The 17,322-nt window shown below is 39.7% G+C and overlaps 1 protein-coding gene across 1 annotated transcript in view; it reads right to left on the reverse strand.

Moving 5' to 3' along the window:
- LOC109476906 (reelin-like) overlaps positions 1-8,315 on the reverse strand; it is a 55,891-nt gene extending 47,576 nt beyond the window's left edge. The window contains exons 1-12 of the mRNA XM_019777923.1: positions 7,713-8,315; positions 6,673-6,769; positions 4,158-4,344; positions 3,632-3,691; positions 3,284-3,354; positions 2,992-3,024; positions 2,645-2,717; positions 2,200-2,296; positions 1,892-1,943; positions 1,677-1,779; positions 1,016-1,256; positions 340-491 (exon numbers count right to left, since the gene is read on the reverse strand). Coding sequence (XP_019633482.1) covers positions 340-491; positions 1,016-1,256; positions 1,677-1,779; positions 1,892-1,943; positions 2,200-2,296; positions 2,645-2,717; positions 2,992-3,024; positions 3,284-3,354; positions 3,632-3,691; positions 4,158-4,344; positions 6,673-6,769; positions 7,713-7,856 — 1,310 coding nt within the window. The 5' untranslated portion in view covers positions 7,857-8,315. The remainder of the gene's footprint in view (positions 1-339; positions 492-1,015; positions 1,257-1,676; positions 1,780-1,891; positions 1,944-2,199; positions 2,297-2,644; positions 2,718-2,991; positions 3,025-3,283; positions 3,355-3,631; positions 3,692-4,157; positions 4,345-6,672; positions 6,770-7,712) is intronic.
- Between the last annotated feature and the right edge of the window lie 9,007 nt (positions 8,316-17,322).

Here is a 17,322-nt window from a genome sequence, read left to right on the forward strand (position 1 = left end):
CCCCCTTTGCCAATTTCTACTATTTATTCAGCCTGCAAAGGAGTCTGGTAGAGACTACTACAGGGCAATTCTAACTGGTTCACATTGGACTGCAGCACTGCAGCCCTGAGGAAGGTAACAGACGGTCACCGAAACATCAGATTCTGCTGTGTATAAAATGCTTGGTTGTGTAAAAAGAGCTTCTTTACTCAGTGACTTACCAACCTGATGAAACTATTCACAGAAGAAAAGCTTAATACTTCATAGTTTACCACTCTTTCATCAATAGAATAACTCTTGGCTCACGTCATTGCCAAAGATAACAATCTTGATAGTATAAACAGCTATGGCTGTACTCACCCATCAGGCAGCTTCTCCTCGAAGTGTTCCACCTGGCTGGTGTTGTCTGCCTCCACCAGCAGGTCCAGATCTCTGGTGCTCACATAGTTCCAGTCATCCTCCTCCCCGGTACCCCAGAACCCCATGGCATCTCCCTCAGACTGGCAGGTGTGCTACAGAGTTTTAAATGGAGTAACACAACAGTTCAATCCAGTTTCTTCCAGGTAAAGTAATGGTAAGAACAGTAACTCTAGACTACATAAGATGGTATCCAAAATTTGCAAGCCATCTGGATGGTTCAATATTACTTATTAAATTAAGGGAAACACAAAGGGATTTTATAGATCTTCCCCACCGCTTTAGAAGGTCTTCATGTTACAGATTTAAGTGTCTTTTCTTTGTTTTCTCAATCTCAGAACAAAACATAAGACAAACATAAGTAAGACAATACTGTCAATCATTTTAGTCTTCCAGTGAACCTTATTGTCTCTAAGATGTATCAATCATTCTTGATAATTGATGTCTTGTCAAGCAATATGAAATATATCCTTGCCAGTGTGGAAATGCTGGACAGATAGAGCGGCTTCGAAACATGGCTTGAAGACTAGCAAACTGCTACCCACCCGAGTCAGGGACCCAAACAGCAAATCAAAGACGGGATACTAATAAGCACTTAAATATGACTTCCCCCCTGTACCTTAATTCCACCACCAGGTAGGAAGAGCCAGTTGCCAGGGTCGATGGGGTCAAAGCTGTCCTCCAGGTGTGTCGGCCTGGCCGCGGCGTTGATGATGGCAACATTGTCCATGGCCCAGCACCCCTTGAACTCTGACCTGAGGTGAGGGGTCTCCTGGAGGAAGCGCAGACAGATGCCGTCCTGTCGTACCTCTGCAGGCAGGTGCACCACGTGGGTCACTGTGCTCCCATTGGTTGGAGCTCTGAGAATTACAATATAGGATTGGTGTCTTAAAGGCATCCAAACAAATGCAATTTCAGGGTGGCAAAAAAAGAAATATTTTGGATGAGAAAATCTGTTGGATGATGACATTTACTGCCATTTCTTAGCACATTTTTGTCATCACTTCATACTTTCATATACTAGCATTTGAAATAGCCCCAAAACAATTTTCCATCAGCAACATCGCATTTATGCCTCACAGATATCAGTATGCTATAGGATAGGGGCTCAACTTAATACATTAAAAATGGTTTGAAAATTGAATACAAGTTTTACTGCCCTAAATCACTTGCAGTGCCTTTAAAGAGACAGTTAAGAGTACAATTTACCTGAGGATGACATCTTCTTAACCATCCCTGAGTAAACACTACATTGTAGTTCAGGTGTGATTGAAGCTCACCTCATTGAAATTATCTTGTGCCAGTCCAAGTCCACCTCGTTGAACGTTGCATATGAAATCACAATACTGGGGTCACGTGACTCGGATGTACATGTCCCAGCAGCTAAGAGAGCAATAAATTTTTGAAAGCCAGGAAAATTGCAGTCCGATAAAAATCTTCAAAGTATACAACTTACTTGTAGAGACATTTATAGTTACTGTATTATTTTACTTACAGATGGAGAACTGTAGAACAGAAGCTGTAGTCAGATTCAGGGCCTTGGATATCTGTGGAATATCAATATTTCTATTAGCATTAATAATAATCAATAACAAGAATCAAAATTTCATAGCTATCTTTGCACATTAAAAAAGTGCTACTTTTAAATTAGTACTAGTTACACCACTAATGATACAAACTAAAGAATGTGTTTGATTATAACAATTAATATTGGCAAAATTCAAATCAAACACAGTTACCACCTAGACTAGCCTGTCCTTTTCATGAATTATCAAAATGTAATGATATAATGATTATACATACCAACTGTCTGGTTCCCTTGGGTTCACAGAAGACTAGGGAGTTGTCATGCAGGACAGTTCCACACTGGTCACCAACTATTCCTCCTGATAACTGGGACCTACATCAAAAGGTACAAAATGTACTGTGTATCTCCTAGCCACATTTATCTTTAGCAAACCACAAGCTGGTCTGCAAACCATACTAATCGCCATAATAATCAGGACTAATCGCCATAATAATCAGGACTTCCACCACTTGAACTTAGATAACGTCAACCCACAGGACAGAGGCAAGTGGCGGGCCGCCATCAAGCCTCAGTACTGCAGTGCAAGCACGTCTAACCATCAGAAGACGGGGAACAACAGACGATAAACCGGACAAGAAGAAGAGAAAGAACAACTTTTTATGCTGACATACAGGCTGTACGTGTAGATAACATCACTTGATCCTTTTTGTATGAACTCACCAAACATCAGTGTTGATATCCATGGAGGAGTCAAAGTCATCCCGGAGGATCACCCCATCTTCATGTATCACAGCTGGGTTAAACACAGATAATACCACCATTATTAACAGGTCATTTTCCTTTTCTAGCAGATGAAATCAACAGATTGTGCTAGAATTGTACCTATGGCTGTTCTGTCCTTATATGACCCCACTGTTTCAGTCAAGAGCTGTAAGGATACTTACAGCCTTATCTTTATTATTTTTTCAAGTACAGTGTATTATCAGGCCTTTGATATGACTGAGTACCGTATATCGCTGCTAGTAAAAATAACTAATGGTAATCTTCCAGACATATTTAAGGCTTACCTAAGGATGGCCTAGCTGGTCCTTCAGTTGGACCTGTCAAGAAAAAGTGAGACATTGCAAATACTGTCATCCTTTTAGATAGATTGTTGTGATACATACTTATACATGAATGAATTAATAAGTACATGTATGTGAATTCAATTTGGCAGTCAATACTTAGATTGAATATACTGTGTTCCACTATTCTGCAATCAGTTACATGGGCTTCATTTTATGTGTTTTGCAACGACCCATACTTATAAGGATAGTACAGGGTAGGTTCAACCTAACCTTTTAGTAAGAAAACTCTTACCTCCGTCCTCACAGATCTGGTATGCTAACATGTCCTTGAACAGGAGTGTTGAGTCCAGGGTAGCTGTAGCCCTGCAGGAGTAGAGACACATGTCAAACACCATGGAAAAAATGCAAAAACTGTATAGGAAAGTGATACAAGCAGCAGGAGAGGTAACAACTGCAGCTAAGCTTGACTGTAATAAATGCTGGCATATGACCTGGTAAAGTTAATTTTCTGTGGTTCATTCTATTCCCTGCCATAGACTCATCTCTGAAATGCATATTAACAGACAGGCAGTTGAAAAATGGACATAATTGATAAATATATGGACATGTATTATAGTGATCAGACGAAATGTTTACTTACAGGAAGTTGACACACCCAGTCCCTGCCTGTGGGGCCACCCACAGAAAGGTCAGAGAGGACCTAGACATGCACAAGCAAAGTTATAAAATCACATCTCAAAGATCATGTTATTACATTGATCCTTATTAACTTTTAATTTATAGTACCTGGTTTCTTAGCAGCAACAAGGTTGAGAATTAAAGGCATCTAATGCAATTTCAGGCCGGCAATATAAAATATTTTCTTGATGAAGAAATCTGTCTGATATTGACATTTTCTATCATTTCTGCACATTTTCATCATCACTTCATACTTGAAGCATTTTGAAATTGCTAAAAGAAAACAAGCTAGTACATGTACAACAAGAGAGTTTTTTGGTAACACCAAAGAGTCAGCCTACAATATGAAACATGCAAACATTTCCCGTCATCGACATTGCATTTTTTGCCTCACCGATATCAGTAAGCTATGCACATGTATGGGAAAATTGGTTTTGAAAAGTTACCCAGTTTTACTGAGTTCCTTTCAAAAAGGACAAAATTTATACCTTGGAGCCTTGCTCATGTGGGTGTGCATGATAGAGCACATGAAGTTGCTGCCAAACGGTTGGACGGAGGAAATCCCGATGGCGCTCAGGCCGAAAGCCGAGAGGTGTGAGGACTGGACAGCAGAGGTGGACGTGTACAGGCCGGTGATCAGGAACCCCTGGAAGTCAGCACTGGAGCTGATGGTCACTGCAAATAATGGAAAGAAGTTGTCCTGAATCAGTAATGGTACACATGTATACCAGTAGCAAGTCAAGATATCTGCAATATTTACAGTAAGAGGCCAGCATCTAATTTGGGCAGTTGAACAGGTAGCCTTTAGATGAAAAAGACACTGATGTAAGATTTATAATCTGGTGAACCATTTTTATCTAATTCATACATGAATTGAATTACCAGACCATTTTCAATATTCTTTTCTCCAACAATGTGTCCCAGGAAAAATATTTACTATCTAGATATCTATTAGTAAAAAAAAGGAAAATTTCATACAAGGATCTTTCCCCTTGCTTAGTATATACTGTTCTTCAGTACTTCATGATATATCTGGCCAAGTGCTATATAGTGATTCTTCAAACAAATCTGTTATCGTTTTCCTTTAAAATAAGGGCCTTGCTTGTACATGTGGCAATTGGAATGATTTCAATATGTTGAGATTGGGATCTTTAATAAGCTGTCTTTTTAAATATACATATTTTTTATTAGTTCACATACGGTAACAACAAAACACGATATCAGCTGTCCCAGTTGATTTCATACAGAACACCCCCACATTTCACAATGACACAATGACATTTTACTGGATCCGCAGGATAGCGGTAATCAAGAACAACCAGCCAACTCCATAAATGTGAAACCCTCTCCTTCTGCTTCCTGTTTTTCAGCTTTACATTTCAAAGTAACGTCAAGAAAAACAACCCCGAGTTGAAACTGTTTCAGCTGTTGTCGGACCACCAACAGTTAATATGTGAAGTTGTGAACTCCCTGAGGGATGCCGGCATACGTGTACATGTACTTATATGGGGAAGATTTGACAGCAGAAATATGTTTGTGTCAAATCCCATGAAAGGACAGGAACAACCTGTTAATATGGTCTGTATCCCTCTATTGTGCCCTCAAATGCACAGTCACGACTTGTAGATGGATAATGTATGTCAAGGTAGAGACTCCGATCAAGTAGAATCTATATGTAGATGATATCAGTAAGAGATCTCGATCCAAGTCAACAGAAAATCTGTTGATCTCTGCCAGTAGAATGGCCAACTTTACTGGCAGATAGAGATCCTGACTGGAGTCTGTGAATTCTAAGATATTCACTTAAAAAACAGTCAGACTTTTCAACTCTGAGTGATGATCAGTGTATAGACTTTTACTTTAGGGTTTGTAAATGGGCAATGGCGCTAACACATTAACAGCATTCTGATCGGGATCTCCAGTGGGTAGATTCATCGAGTCATGATTGGAGTCTTTACCCTGACATATGTCCTTGTGGTTTAGCATTGAAAGATGCAATCAGAGGAAACACAAACTAACCACGCTCTTAACCTCTTTTAAGCATCAATGGACTGTAAGACCACCAAGCTGGCATCCCTCGTATCAAGTGTGACATAAAAGGTATAAAATCTTATACCCTATCTTCAGTATGTCACAAACGTGTCAAAGACAAGATATAAAAACAAAGACAACTGGTGTAGGTTTATGGACAGTTTTACATGGTTTCTCACTAGCTGCAGGTGCCCTGCACCAGGGTGATACTGTACTGGCCCTGGCCTCTGACTCGACACCTGACCTGTACATGTGCCTTAGGTACATGTGTCATGTTAGTCATGAACCTGTGATCATACAGGCCACAGTTGGGCACAGAATCTGAGGCATCATCACACAATCAAAGTCATGAATTAGACCTAATTCTGCACATTATCACAACAATGCATAATTTACAACTCTTACACAATTAATTTTTCACAATTCTAACAACTTAGCTACAAACATATCATCTTGTTCATTGTTTCCTTTTCCTTTGAAGTTGATCTTTCTTTCTAGATTCTGTACTTGATTGTCAATGAGCTTATCATTATAATAACAGACAGCCAAACATGCTGTTGGCAATCTTCAAAATTTGCAAACTCCCGAAAGTCCCTTGTTACCTGAACTTGACACTTTGAGAGGATTGAATTCTTGATTGCACAGTATAATATTATGGCAGAAGGCAAGATATCACATTCTAATTGAAGGTCCGTGCCACCCAGAATTGCCTTTTCCCATCCATTACATGCATGAGTACGTTATTGTTTAGCCTTGCCGTGGCCCTTGTGGTCATGTTAACACCCCACAGTTTACTTGGGAAGTGAGCCATATGACTGCCTGATCTGCTGGGCCAGATATCAGCCTTGGAGATCAACAATAACGCCACAGGTGTGGCTACGAGCCAACTTCTGGGAAAAGTTACAAATTTGTTTCCCTACGGTAGAAACTGATTGTAACACAAAAAGGAAAATGTTGATTGTTCTTTCTAACCTTGGTACTCCTCCCCTGGCACATATTTGGTTGGAGATCCCTCGATTGTTACAGAGAGGGCCACTTCCCCAGTCTGGGAGTCTGCCAGCTCATGGCCCTGGTGGAGAGTAGAGGACTTGATTATTATATGGCATTGGACAGTATTGTAGGGAACCACAGGGACAGTAGCTGCCAGTCTTTCTGCAGCAAAGCTGGCAGGTGAAATACATGTAGTTACTTGAGTGAGGTGGTGGTGTATCAGGTACACATACTGATGTTGCATGTTGCTTTATTCAGTTGGTACAAAGGCTTAGGTTAGCAGGCACAGGTGGATCATGTAGACAGAGTGACAAACATATGATAGGTACAGGTGTACATGTAGTCAAGCACGCCAACATAGGTCATATGTGCTGATAATATTAAGCAGTCTGTATAGCATTGCTATACATGCACATAGTCAGTTCAACAATTACCTACCATAAACTGCAGCATATGTCTATATACGGAAGGCCATAGGAACTGGCCTAACAGGTCATACCTACTTGCTATAGCGAACATCTAAAAGATTGGGATAGACATTGTGGCCATGTTTGGAATTCCCTTGGATTTTCCTATATTGAACAAGCATTACAATCTTGTCTACAGTGACCTGTCTAACACAACTCATGGCCTCTTGCTTTTTGTCCAACTAAAGGCTGCCAACAGTGAACACATGATCATGTTTTAAATTTGGAGCTAAAACACTTAAAACCATTTTGTAGCACAGTATACATTACAAAGTTTGGACATATTTGCAGTGCCATGAATTCGCGGTAATTTACGTTTCCACAAAAAGAAAATCCACTGCAAAAATTCTTAAGATTTACAAAAGATGCTTTAACATGCAACAAATGAAAAATATTAATAATAATAATAGTAATAAAGTATTGAAGACATCTTTTCTAGTCTGGATGTGAGTATTGTCATAACTATGACACAATCTAAATTCTCAAACCACTAATGTGCACACTGCATTTGAGGGGAAAAAAGTGGTAATACATTGTATAAGGTGCAACACTTACCTGGTAGTTACAGAGGAAGAAGAAGGGATTCATCCGTGGCCTTGGATACAGGCCCTGTGAGTCTGCAACATGTGGCAGGAGGAGCAGTACAGCCAGCAACATTGTGACAGATGCACAGATGTACCTACACCACTTCTCCATCATTCTTCCATACAGGTCTCTGTGCACGGCACTCTTTTACTTTGAACTGTAAGGGCACATCAGCCTTAAGCAGCACCAAAATTTAATATTACAATATTTTGTACTCGTGGCAAAAAAAGTATCTTTTTCCGCTTGCTTGCAAAAATTCCGAGGGGTAATTTACGGCGGCAGATTAGAATTTACGAGGGCGTTCCTTTGACGGCTTGTCCGGGTGTTTAACCAGATTTAATGGCCGTTTAACTTGAACCGGTGCAGAGGATCCCTCTGGGACCGTGGCACAAGGAGTCTGAGGAAAAGTCAACAAACTGAAGTCTTCTTAAGTTTCTCAGACTGGAAGACTTGGGGAGATATATACCTGATGAATAGGGTTAACTTGAACTTGCGAGCAAATCCCCTGGAGGAGTTTCTGGGTCGTGGAGTTTGCAGACGTGCACGTGGGTTTGTTGAGGGTAATCCTAACAGGCAGCTGACTTTCACCTCAGAAATTTGCAGAAGTCTGCTCCAGACAGGTAAACCCTAGGGGTAAAATCTCTACAGTAGTAGTAACTGTTGATCCAAGCAGAGAGGTGAACCACTTACACTGTTTCAGAGGGGAACGTTCAGAAGTGTGTCTGGGGTCTGTCCTGTCAAGAGGAGACGGCAGGCAGACAACAGACGGCCGTGTGTCCAAACTGTCTCCCAACACTAACACTTTCCTCGGGGTAACGTCAGACGTGATGCTGTGCAGGTGATGCAAATGTCCCACACCCAACGGTTCAACGTCCTCTGGAGGGCCAGATTCTGTACCACCTTCTGCAGAAGCAACAGATGAAGAAAAAAAATTAAGAAAAAAAAGTTCAAGCTCCCCTGACAGCCTAGTCCACACACACTTGGTGTAATGCAACGCACTTGTACGTTAGACAAAGTCAAGTAGGTGTGTCAGTAAGACTTGTCCGCCCAAGTAGGCTAGCCTACAAGCAGGAAGTCAGTGAGAGGCTGGTCGGGGAGATATTGCTAAGGATGCTTACAGAAACTCCTTCTAACTGCGTCAATCTTTGGGCTAAACTCAGGAAAACAACTGGCGTCAGCTCCACTTGGCAATCCGTGGGACTGCGATGATGAAGAGGGATGTGAGTTCTGACGTTTTTGGCTTCCAGCTAAACCAGTTAAGACAGGATAGAAGTTAGGATTTCCTCACAAATCAGCCTCATCCTGAAAGGCAACAGGTGCCAGCAATCATTTCTTAGTAACAGCAGTGAAAAAATTGAGTTTAAAGAGAAATTATTAGTAATACTTGCTTTCTTGCTGAAGAAGTTCCTTGCTTACCTGTTTTTTTAAAGCTGTGCAAGACTAATACTGCGAAAGGGTGAACACCATAGGTCGAAGGTCTCTACTGCTCACCTGTTAAATGTTCAAAGGTTAAGTTACACGCACTTCAACCTAAACAATGAAAACAATGGACCTTGACATTGAAATCTTGGCTCTTGACTCTTGGCTATACAGTTACACATGGTTTTATACAAACACATACATTGTATCCATCCATATATTGTACAGAAATATACTTTTTAAGTGTTGGTCATTGTGCTGTTGTTGTTACGTCCGCAGTTTGTCCAATTAGTTAGTCAGCAGGCTTATCAGTACAAAACACTGCATCCTATTGACCTAAACAGTGTGAAGTCAGGAAGTGCGTAAACAGGCAGATTTTTATCAAAGGAAGGCACCCCATGTAACTAGTCCCTACAACTTCCTACAAGTAATGACTTTTAAAAAATCATACACAACACCTAAAATAAGAGTAACGATGATCTTTTGTCCTTGCTTTTAATATGCAAGTTTGGCTACATTTGTACACAAGGTGACATATATTAAGTACGAAGGTCATGTTGTTAGCCAACACATGTCTGTGTTTGCCAGACTATTTTCAGACTTGAATAGCAAAGTTCTTTATTCACAACCACTTGTTTAACAAGAGACGACATTTCAATGACCGTCTAGCAAACAAGTAGTTGTGAATAAAGAACGTTCTTGCTATTCAACTATTCTCCAATCTGATGAAATTATTCACTATGTTCCCACAAATTTCACTGCAAGACGTAACATATATTGCTGGCCGGAAGTAACTGATCTTATGCCTGATAGAAGCAAATGTTTGTCTAGACTTGTTAAGAATAGCAACGGGGAATACATGTACTAGCTATAGGTTTAGTTGAGAATGACCCTTGATCTCATGGCAATTGTGTACATAAACCTGTCAGGTTTACAGTCAATACAGCAATTCTGTAAAGGACAAATTGTCAGAAACAATCTTATTGGGTCTGGGAGAATCAGTACTAAAAGCAATAGCTGCCACGAAAGGCATGTCTGCAAATTTACTGCTAACACAGATAGCCTAAGAATTTTAATGGCAGAGGGATGTCATAAAAATTAGGGTCTTGGTCTTCTTAGTACATGCAAGTCTTAAACAATAAATTTTATGTCAAAAATCTGTATATCAATTGGAATTTGACTAGTCCAGAGTAATAATTTTTCTACACATTAGTAGGCTTATGAATATGGGAAAATTGCCAAGAACACAGTGAAAATATAGCCATATAGACAACAATAAAGCTAATTTGCGAAATCTCAAATTCTTGAAACCATGAATGCACACACACACACACAGATGCACTGGGAAAAAAAGAAAATTCTGACCCCAAAAAAGTCCTCTACACTGAAGTAGTCTGGAACAGTGTCTGACAGCAGAAGTAAGTTTTATTTCTGAAGACAGATGTGAAGAGGAAGCTGGGCCACTCCAGCTAACCTCTTACCCCAGATGCCTAGTGAACCTGAGGGGGTACATGCCACTCACGGCTCCAACGTCACAGTTCAGCAGAAACTCCAAACAATTCAAACTAATCTTTGTGTTCACAGATGTTAGAATTACAAGTTAGAGTCATGCCTCACTTGTCGAGAGCCTAAGAGTAATTATTTTCTTAGTTTACTCATGGCTATTAAATGAATGAAGTATTGCCTGCAGTGGTTTTATCAATGAAAATCAGTCTGTTGCATTTTAGCAAGATGTAATCAACATTGATATATTACAGTCTGTACTTTGTGAGCTTTTTTGTAGGCCCCTGTAGTAATATTAGAATGTTAGGATAGAGTCTCAATGGAGCTCCTTATAAAATTAGGTCTTAAAGGTTTTAGAGGTAGCTGCTAGGATGCGATGTGTAGTGTATAACCATTCTATCTATACTTCTAGTCACTATAGTGCTAATCAAAAATGTTTGGACAGTTTGTAAGTCATCTAACCACTCTAGATCTAAAAAGTGTTGGAACTATATGTACATGTATGATTCTATGATGATCTGTATGAACTGAAATTAGGACTTTTTTTACAGTATGAAATATAATGCAGTTTGATAACATTTGAAGTTCAAGGATATCAGATCTGACAATCATTTGGAAAGTATTATATATACATGTATATAAATACATTACATATATGTAAAATGTACCAACAAGATCAGGTACATGTACATTGTATATACATATAACTGTGAATGGTTACAGCATTGCCAGACAAGTTACTAACAACGTACAGCAGATTCAGGGTACAAAGGAGAAGATTTGTCACAAGCCATAGGATTTCTACAGAAGGATTGGCAGCCGGCCTACAACAGCAGTTAAACTGCCCTGGTATAGACCAAGGTGGTAGTTGTGTCTCCCCCTGGCTTCATTAGCAGGAGATATAAGCCCTTAAATACCTCTACAGGTCAGGGGGTCACACAAATGAGACAGGACTGACAAAAGACTAACAAACTTTTGACTGAGGTTGAATCAGAGAGCTGCTAACTGTCAGCAGTGGAGTCTAAACTTTACAGAACTGAGCTTCAAACTAATTAATTGTATTAGGAAAGTGGAATTATTTCCTTTCAACCTTTCAAGTCATGACGTTGATGACACAGAAAACTAAGGATGTATAAGAAGCAGTCTTAAGGTTCAATGTCACATCTTAGGAGGAAATCCATGATGTCAGCATGTCTTACACAGAATCTTAATCTGCACTATCAGACTGCAAAATTAAGTGTACCGCAACATGTTCCACATTACCACAGGAAACCCAGACTCAAGCTGTGTTGTCCAAATGTCAAATTACATGATGACTTCAAGTCTACATCAACGGTGAACACAAAGAACTCAGTGTGTACCAACGGTATGCATGCATTTACACCTTGCCAAGAAAGCTCAGTGCATGACACGACTTCTAGGCCCTGTGATCCCTCCCTATCCCTGACACCTGTTTCAAGCCTCAGTGCCAGAGTAAACTGCTACCAGCAGGAGGGGACAGAAACACAAGTCTTGCTGGGGTGTAGTTATCCTGATAAAGTGCCTACCTGTCTGCAGCATGCGTTCTGCTGGAGTCTACACAGGGCTGGTGTGAAGAAAGGCTGCTAATTGCCAGACTAATTGGCTGTACATCACCACGGTACACAGACGGGACAAAGTGGCCTTGCCATGAGGAGTTCGAGTAGACCGAAGGCACTTACTGTAAAAAGGCTAATATTGGAGTCACTGTTGATTTACGGTAAAGCTGTCAATAAGGCTGAAAATATTACATCCAGTATCAAAAGCCATAATTCTTTTTTTCATGATATACATGAAGGAAATTATTCCTTTCTGATTCTTTTTTGAAAACTTTGATACTGTGCTCCATGGTGCTCTATTCCAGTAGATAAAGCAAAATACTGTAGACAATAGACACAAGAAGCTAATAAGACTTAGTGATAGTTATTCAGGGGGGTTAGGGATTGAATAAATTCTTGTGAAATAAAGACTTGAGAATCATTTATAATCATTCCTTCTACAGTAACTGATCAAATACATGTACCTTAAAGTTTGCAGTATGGCCTGAAAGGACATTTTGCAAGACAGTTATTCACATTCTGAAAGAAGCCTCTCACATTTCTTTGACGTGTGCCAGAAAATCAAAGACACACACAGTAGAAACAATCTTTTTTCTGCTGCAGTTGTCAAATCATGGAACTGTGTGTAGCATGGTTCAGTTGTCACTGGTCTTGTTCTCTTTTATTTTGTCAACACTACAAGATTGGATGTTGGACACCACATGATTTGTCACTCAAACAGGAAGACACACTGACCTTACTGTGACACAATTGAGCCTGTATAAAAACTGCAAGAATGTTAAAATCAAACTCTATTAAATCCATAGACCTACAAATCAATCCCTGCTTATGAGATGAGCTCTGAGAAGCATTTGTTTGCAGTTCAGAAATCATTTACTCTACATATTTTATGAAGACAGGTACTCCATAGCCAGTGATAGTGTATGTTATCTGAGTGATAAAGTTGCTAGGATGGTGCCTAACAGTCTTTCAGGTTACCATTAGTTTCATCCCAAATTAGAACGATGCATGAACATACTACTAGTATCTGGCAAGATTTAGTAGTTGCCTTATACAGTGAGAACACCTCTCTCAACAAAAAATAGTACTTCTTCAGTGAAAATCACCATTTATCATATCATTAAGCACCTGTTCAATGAAAAAATCTAACTTTCTGATGACAAAACTTTCTAAGCTATCCACAGCTCATTAGGGCCTACCTCCCACATGCTCAGTGTTTGTGTATAAAGAGCACTTAGTTAACCACTGAAGGTGACTGGTCCCTGCTAAGAGAGGTGTGGAATGTCCTAACACTATTTCTCTTAACCTTGCAACTATTCAAAAAGAAACAAACATTTGAAAATCTGCACTGCATTAGCTTACTAATGGGCAGTCCCAAGCCAGTTACATGTAGAACATGTAGTGCCTTCATACAGCTAATTGGTTATTTAATGTTGAACTGATGGGTTGTGACTCAGGGAAGCATATAATATACCACAAAATTTACCTTAAAGTTTACAAAAATTTCAATGATGAATATCTTGTTGAAGAGTTTCAAAACATAGTTTTTACTTTAAGATTTAACGTAGCATACGTTGTACTTGTCTAGAAGTGATTTTTATAGAATCATTTTCATTATCCTACTAAGTTACAAAAGAAACTTTGTATAGTCATTCAACAGTTCAGGCTAGAACAGGTAAAAAAACAACAACCCCAACAGGAACACCATCATCCTTTCCTCAAAGAAAGGCTTGGCCTCTGATCCGCACTGGTGAGACAAATAGCGGAACAAACACATCAGTCTTACCTGCATGGACTTTTGTGGAACTTCCTCAGATCACGATACGGTTAGCGCATGCCTTGCAAGGTTAGCTGCATGCCACACATTGGGGAATAACAACGTGCTAGGTGTATACAGCAGACTCAGCTAGAGATCGTTCTCTGAAAGACTCAAGGAAAATAAAGGTTTGCTATCTCTTACTAGATCTCCTTATCTCACCTTCTTTGGTTTGTTTGATGAGCAAATAATCAAACGAATTAGAGGAAAGCAATATCACCTGGGTTAGCGGTGTGTTAACTCCACATGCAGGTTTACACTGTGAGGCCACACAGGTGAGGAGACTACGCAGGTCCCTAGTGCCGTTGACAAGAGGCTGATCAGGTAACCCAGGTGTGAAAACCATACAGAGGGTCGGAGGTATGAGGCAGCGGAAGTGGGGACAACTGGGGAGTGTTGTCTGTTAACACACGTCTGCTCACAGTCGCCTGTCCAGGGGGACAGGCATAGCTGTGGTGCAAGGGTAATGGTGCATGCTGCCATGCCCATACACATGATACAGAAGTTATGACAACTAACATATTTCTGTGGTGTCTTTTCATGGTCAACACTCATGCTCCTATCAAGTAATGTGTCTGACAAGGAGGAAAAATGGATAAGTGTACAGTAATTGGCATTCTGTGACTGGGACTAAAAGATCTTTCATAGTAAGTATTAATATTCATAGCTTGGATGTATTCATAGAAGTAGAAAGAAGAAGCAATGATTTACATTGTAGTTCTGTGACAAAATCTTTTCCATTTACAAAATGGTGCAAAGAATCAATTCTATTATTATAGATGCCATATTTCTCCCTACTCTACAGCTTTTTGACATCTTATTAATAAGATATTAAAACATCAAAGGAATATGATTATTACAAAAATTCCTTCTCTGATGTAGGCGGATATGGAAGGTATCACTTTCTATTTTAAGACTTTGCCCCACTGTAAGAAGTCCACTTATGGTGACCCAGGTGCATTTAGGAGAATCTCAAGTGGATACACAGTCATTGATCAAAGGCCAGCAAAACTTCACTGAGGCAGAAACTTTCTAATTATGTTCTACTGACAGTGAGTTAGGTGAGACACTGTGTGACTCCAGACCTGGTCACATAAATCAACATGTGACCCCTTCACCTAGTCCATTGCACCAGTACAGTTTCCTAATGATGTGTAAAATAATCTCTAAAATCTGTCTGGCTCGTGATCACATAATAGAGTGGAAACTGAGTCAAACCCACAGGACTGAACTCTAGAAACCCGGCCATGCTAACAAGGTATGGGGGTCAAGCAGGCATGTACGCCACCACATATTGTCAGATACAGTGTTGTCAGATACAGTGTTGTCAGATACAGTGTTGTCAAGTCAAGAGGCACGATTTATACACACTGTTGTGTCTGGAGTATGTTCTACATGTACGACATCTGCAAACACTCCAGATATCTACAAAGCTCCATAATACTCAGGAAATATTGCCTTCTGTCTGCTGGGCGTGACGATAAATGGTCACGTCTTACAGCAGCTACATGTACATTGTACACTAGTGTCCGTGCTATCAGACTGTTTAAGTACCAAACAAATCGAGTGTACGACTCCTCTTGAACAACCTATGGCAGGAATGTTTGGTATGAACTGTTACAAAGGCTAAACTACATCGTACGGAGTCAGTAAACACTCCAGACAAACATGACTAGATCCTTATCTTGTCAGCACTTCTCAATATTGTTTGAGCTCTTTGTACTCAGGTTGACAACTATGAAAGAAACAGATTGTGTGTGGTATCTGCTAAACTTTTAGGTGTTAAATGTTAGAACTGTTTGCTATCTAACAGAATGATTTTTGACTGATCATTGGTTTTTTTATAGTTTCAGTCTGAAAGACTAAATTAAAACTTGATGAACTACATGTGTATGTTTTATATTGCATTGTGATCAGTTGCATTGAAAACATCCTGGATTACATACTATATGTAGAAAAGTGAAAGGTGCATTTTTTGGTACATGGAAAGATATAGGATTGAAATTGAGTACATGTATACTCTTTGACAAATTCACCTTAGAAGTTGTCAGATTTGATAGGAAATTAAAACTTCAAAAGCCAACTTCAGGAATGTTTTGTTTTATTTTAACTATCTAAACCAAACAAAGCAAACAAGCCAATCTGAGACTATCTTGAACTTTCAACCAATCAGTGATCAATCCTACACCAAAAAAAACTCTGACACATCCTATTCTAGATACATAACTCATAGTAACCACAAACTTTTCTTAAACAATCTAAGGATTTTGGAACAACTTCTAAGTTTAAGTGAGCTTGATATGGTATGACTAGAAGTTTTCTACGAACTAAAAAGCTCTAGTGACAGTGCCACCCATCCAGCAGTTGAGATAAGCAGTGTAGGGTAGCAGGTTTACCTCCCAGGCACATCATCCATCAGGCAGAGAGAATGACAACCTATTCTCTGACCATGGGTGAGAGGAAGGTCTGTGTATGAACTGTGGGTTGGTCAAGTGGTTTACATATTATATCAGTAACCTTTTCACTTAGGGCTGCAAATAAATACTCTCCAAAAGAGGTTTAGGCTTTTAAGCAAATTTTTGGTCTAACACCTTTTTTCGGGGTTTCTTTTCTTTTTCACCAGCCCTTTAAGTGGCAAATGGATAGTTTATTACTGAATACGGTCTTATCAATTTGATACTGTCTTGCATCAACCAAAAGATCTTCCTGGAGATTAGCCAGTGACACATAATTTTTCATAACTGTGCTATGTGAAGTATTTATCGAAAATAATTCATTTTAGCAGAGGCAGATGATCTGTTAACACACTAATTGATTGAAGGGAGGAGAACTGTTTAGAGCTTAACACTGCCCCTCCCTCCCTGCTGCGTTTTGAAACCCTTTGAGCCATGGGAAGATGAAAGTTGATCTTGTTCAGCCTTAAAAGTTCGCAAGAGCTCTTCAGACACTGACCCCAAAACTTTGTGCTTTTTAAAGGCTGACTAGGGAACACAGAGGCTGTCTCAAGAAAATCACAGGGGCACAAATTCAATCAATGGAAATTATACAGTCCAAAGTTAAGGCTTCAGGAAGATGCACTTGATTTAATTTAGCAAACTAGCAAATTCCAATGTTATTGACGAACTGCTAAAGGTTGTCACTAAGCTTTTGGACAGTTTATTTATAGCTCCCTTTGTCTACAGAGGGTAAGTCTCTGCTGTATGCAGGATTTAAAACCAAGCTCCTTTACCAACTGTTGAACAGAGATCAAAGAGCTCAAATAAAA

Source organism: Branchiostoma belcheri, unplaced genomic scaffold (assembly GCF_001625305.1).
Source record: "Branchiostoma belcheri isolate BF01 breed outbred unplaced genomic scaffold, Haploidv18h27 scaffold4, whole genome shotgun sequence".
Taxonomy (NCBI): Eukaryota; Metazoa; Chordata; class Leptocardii; order Amphioxiformes; family Branchiostomatidae; genus Branchiostoma; species Branchiostoma belcheri.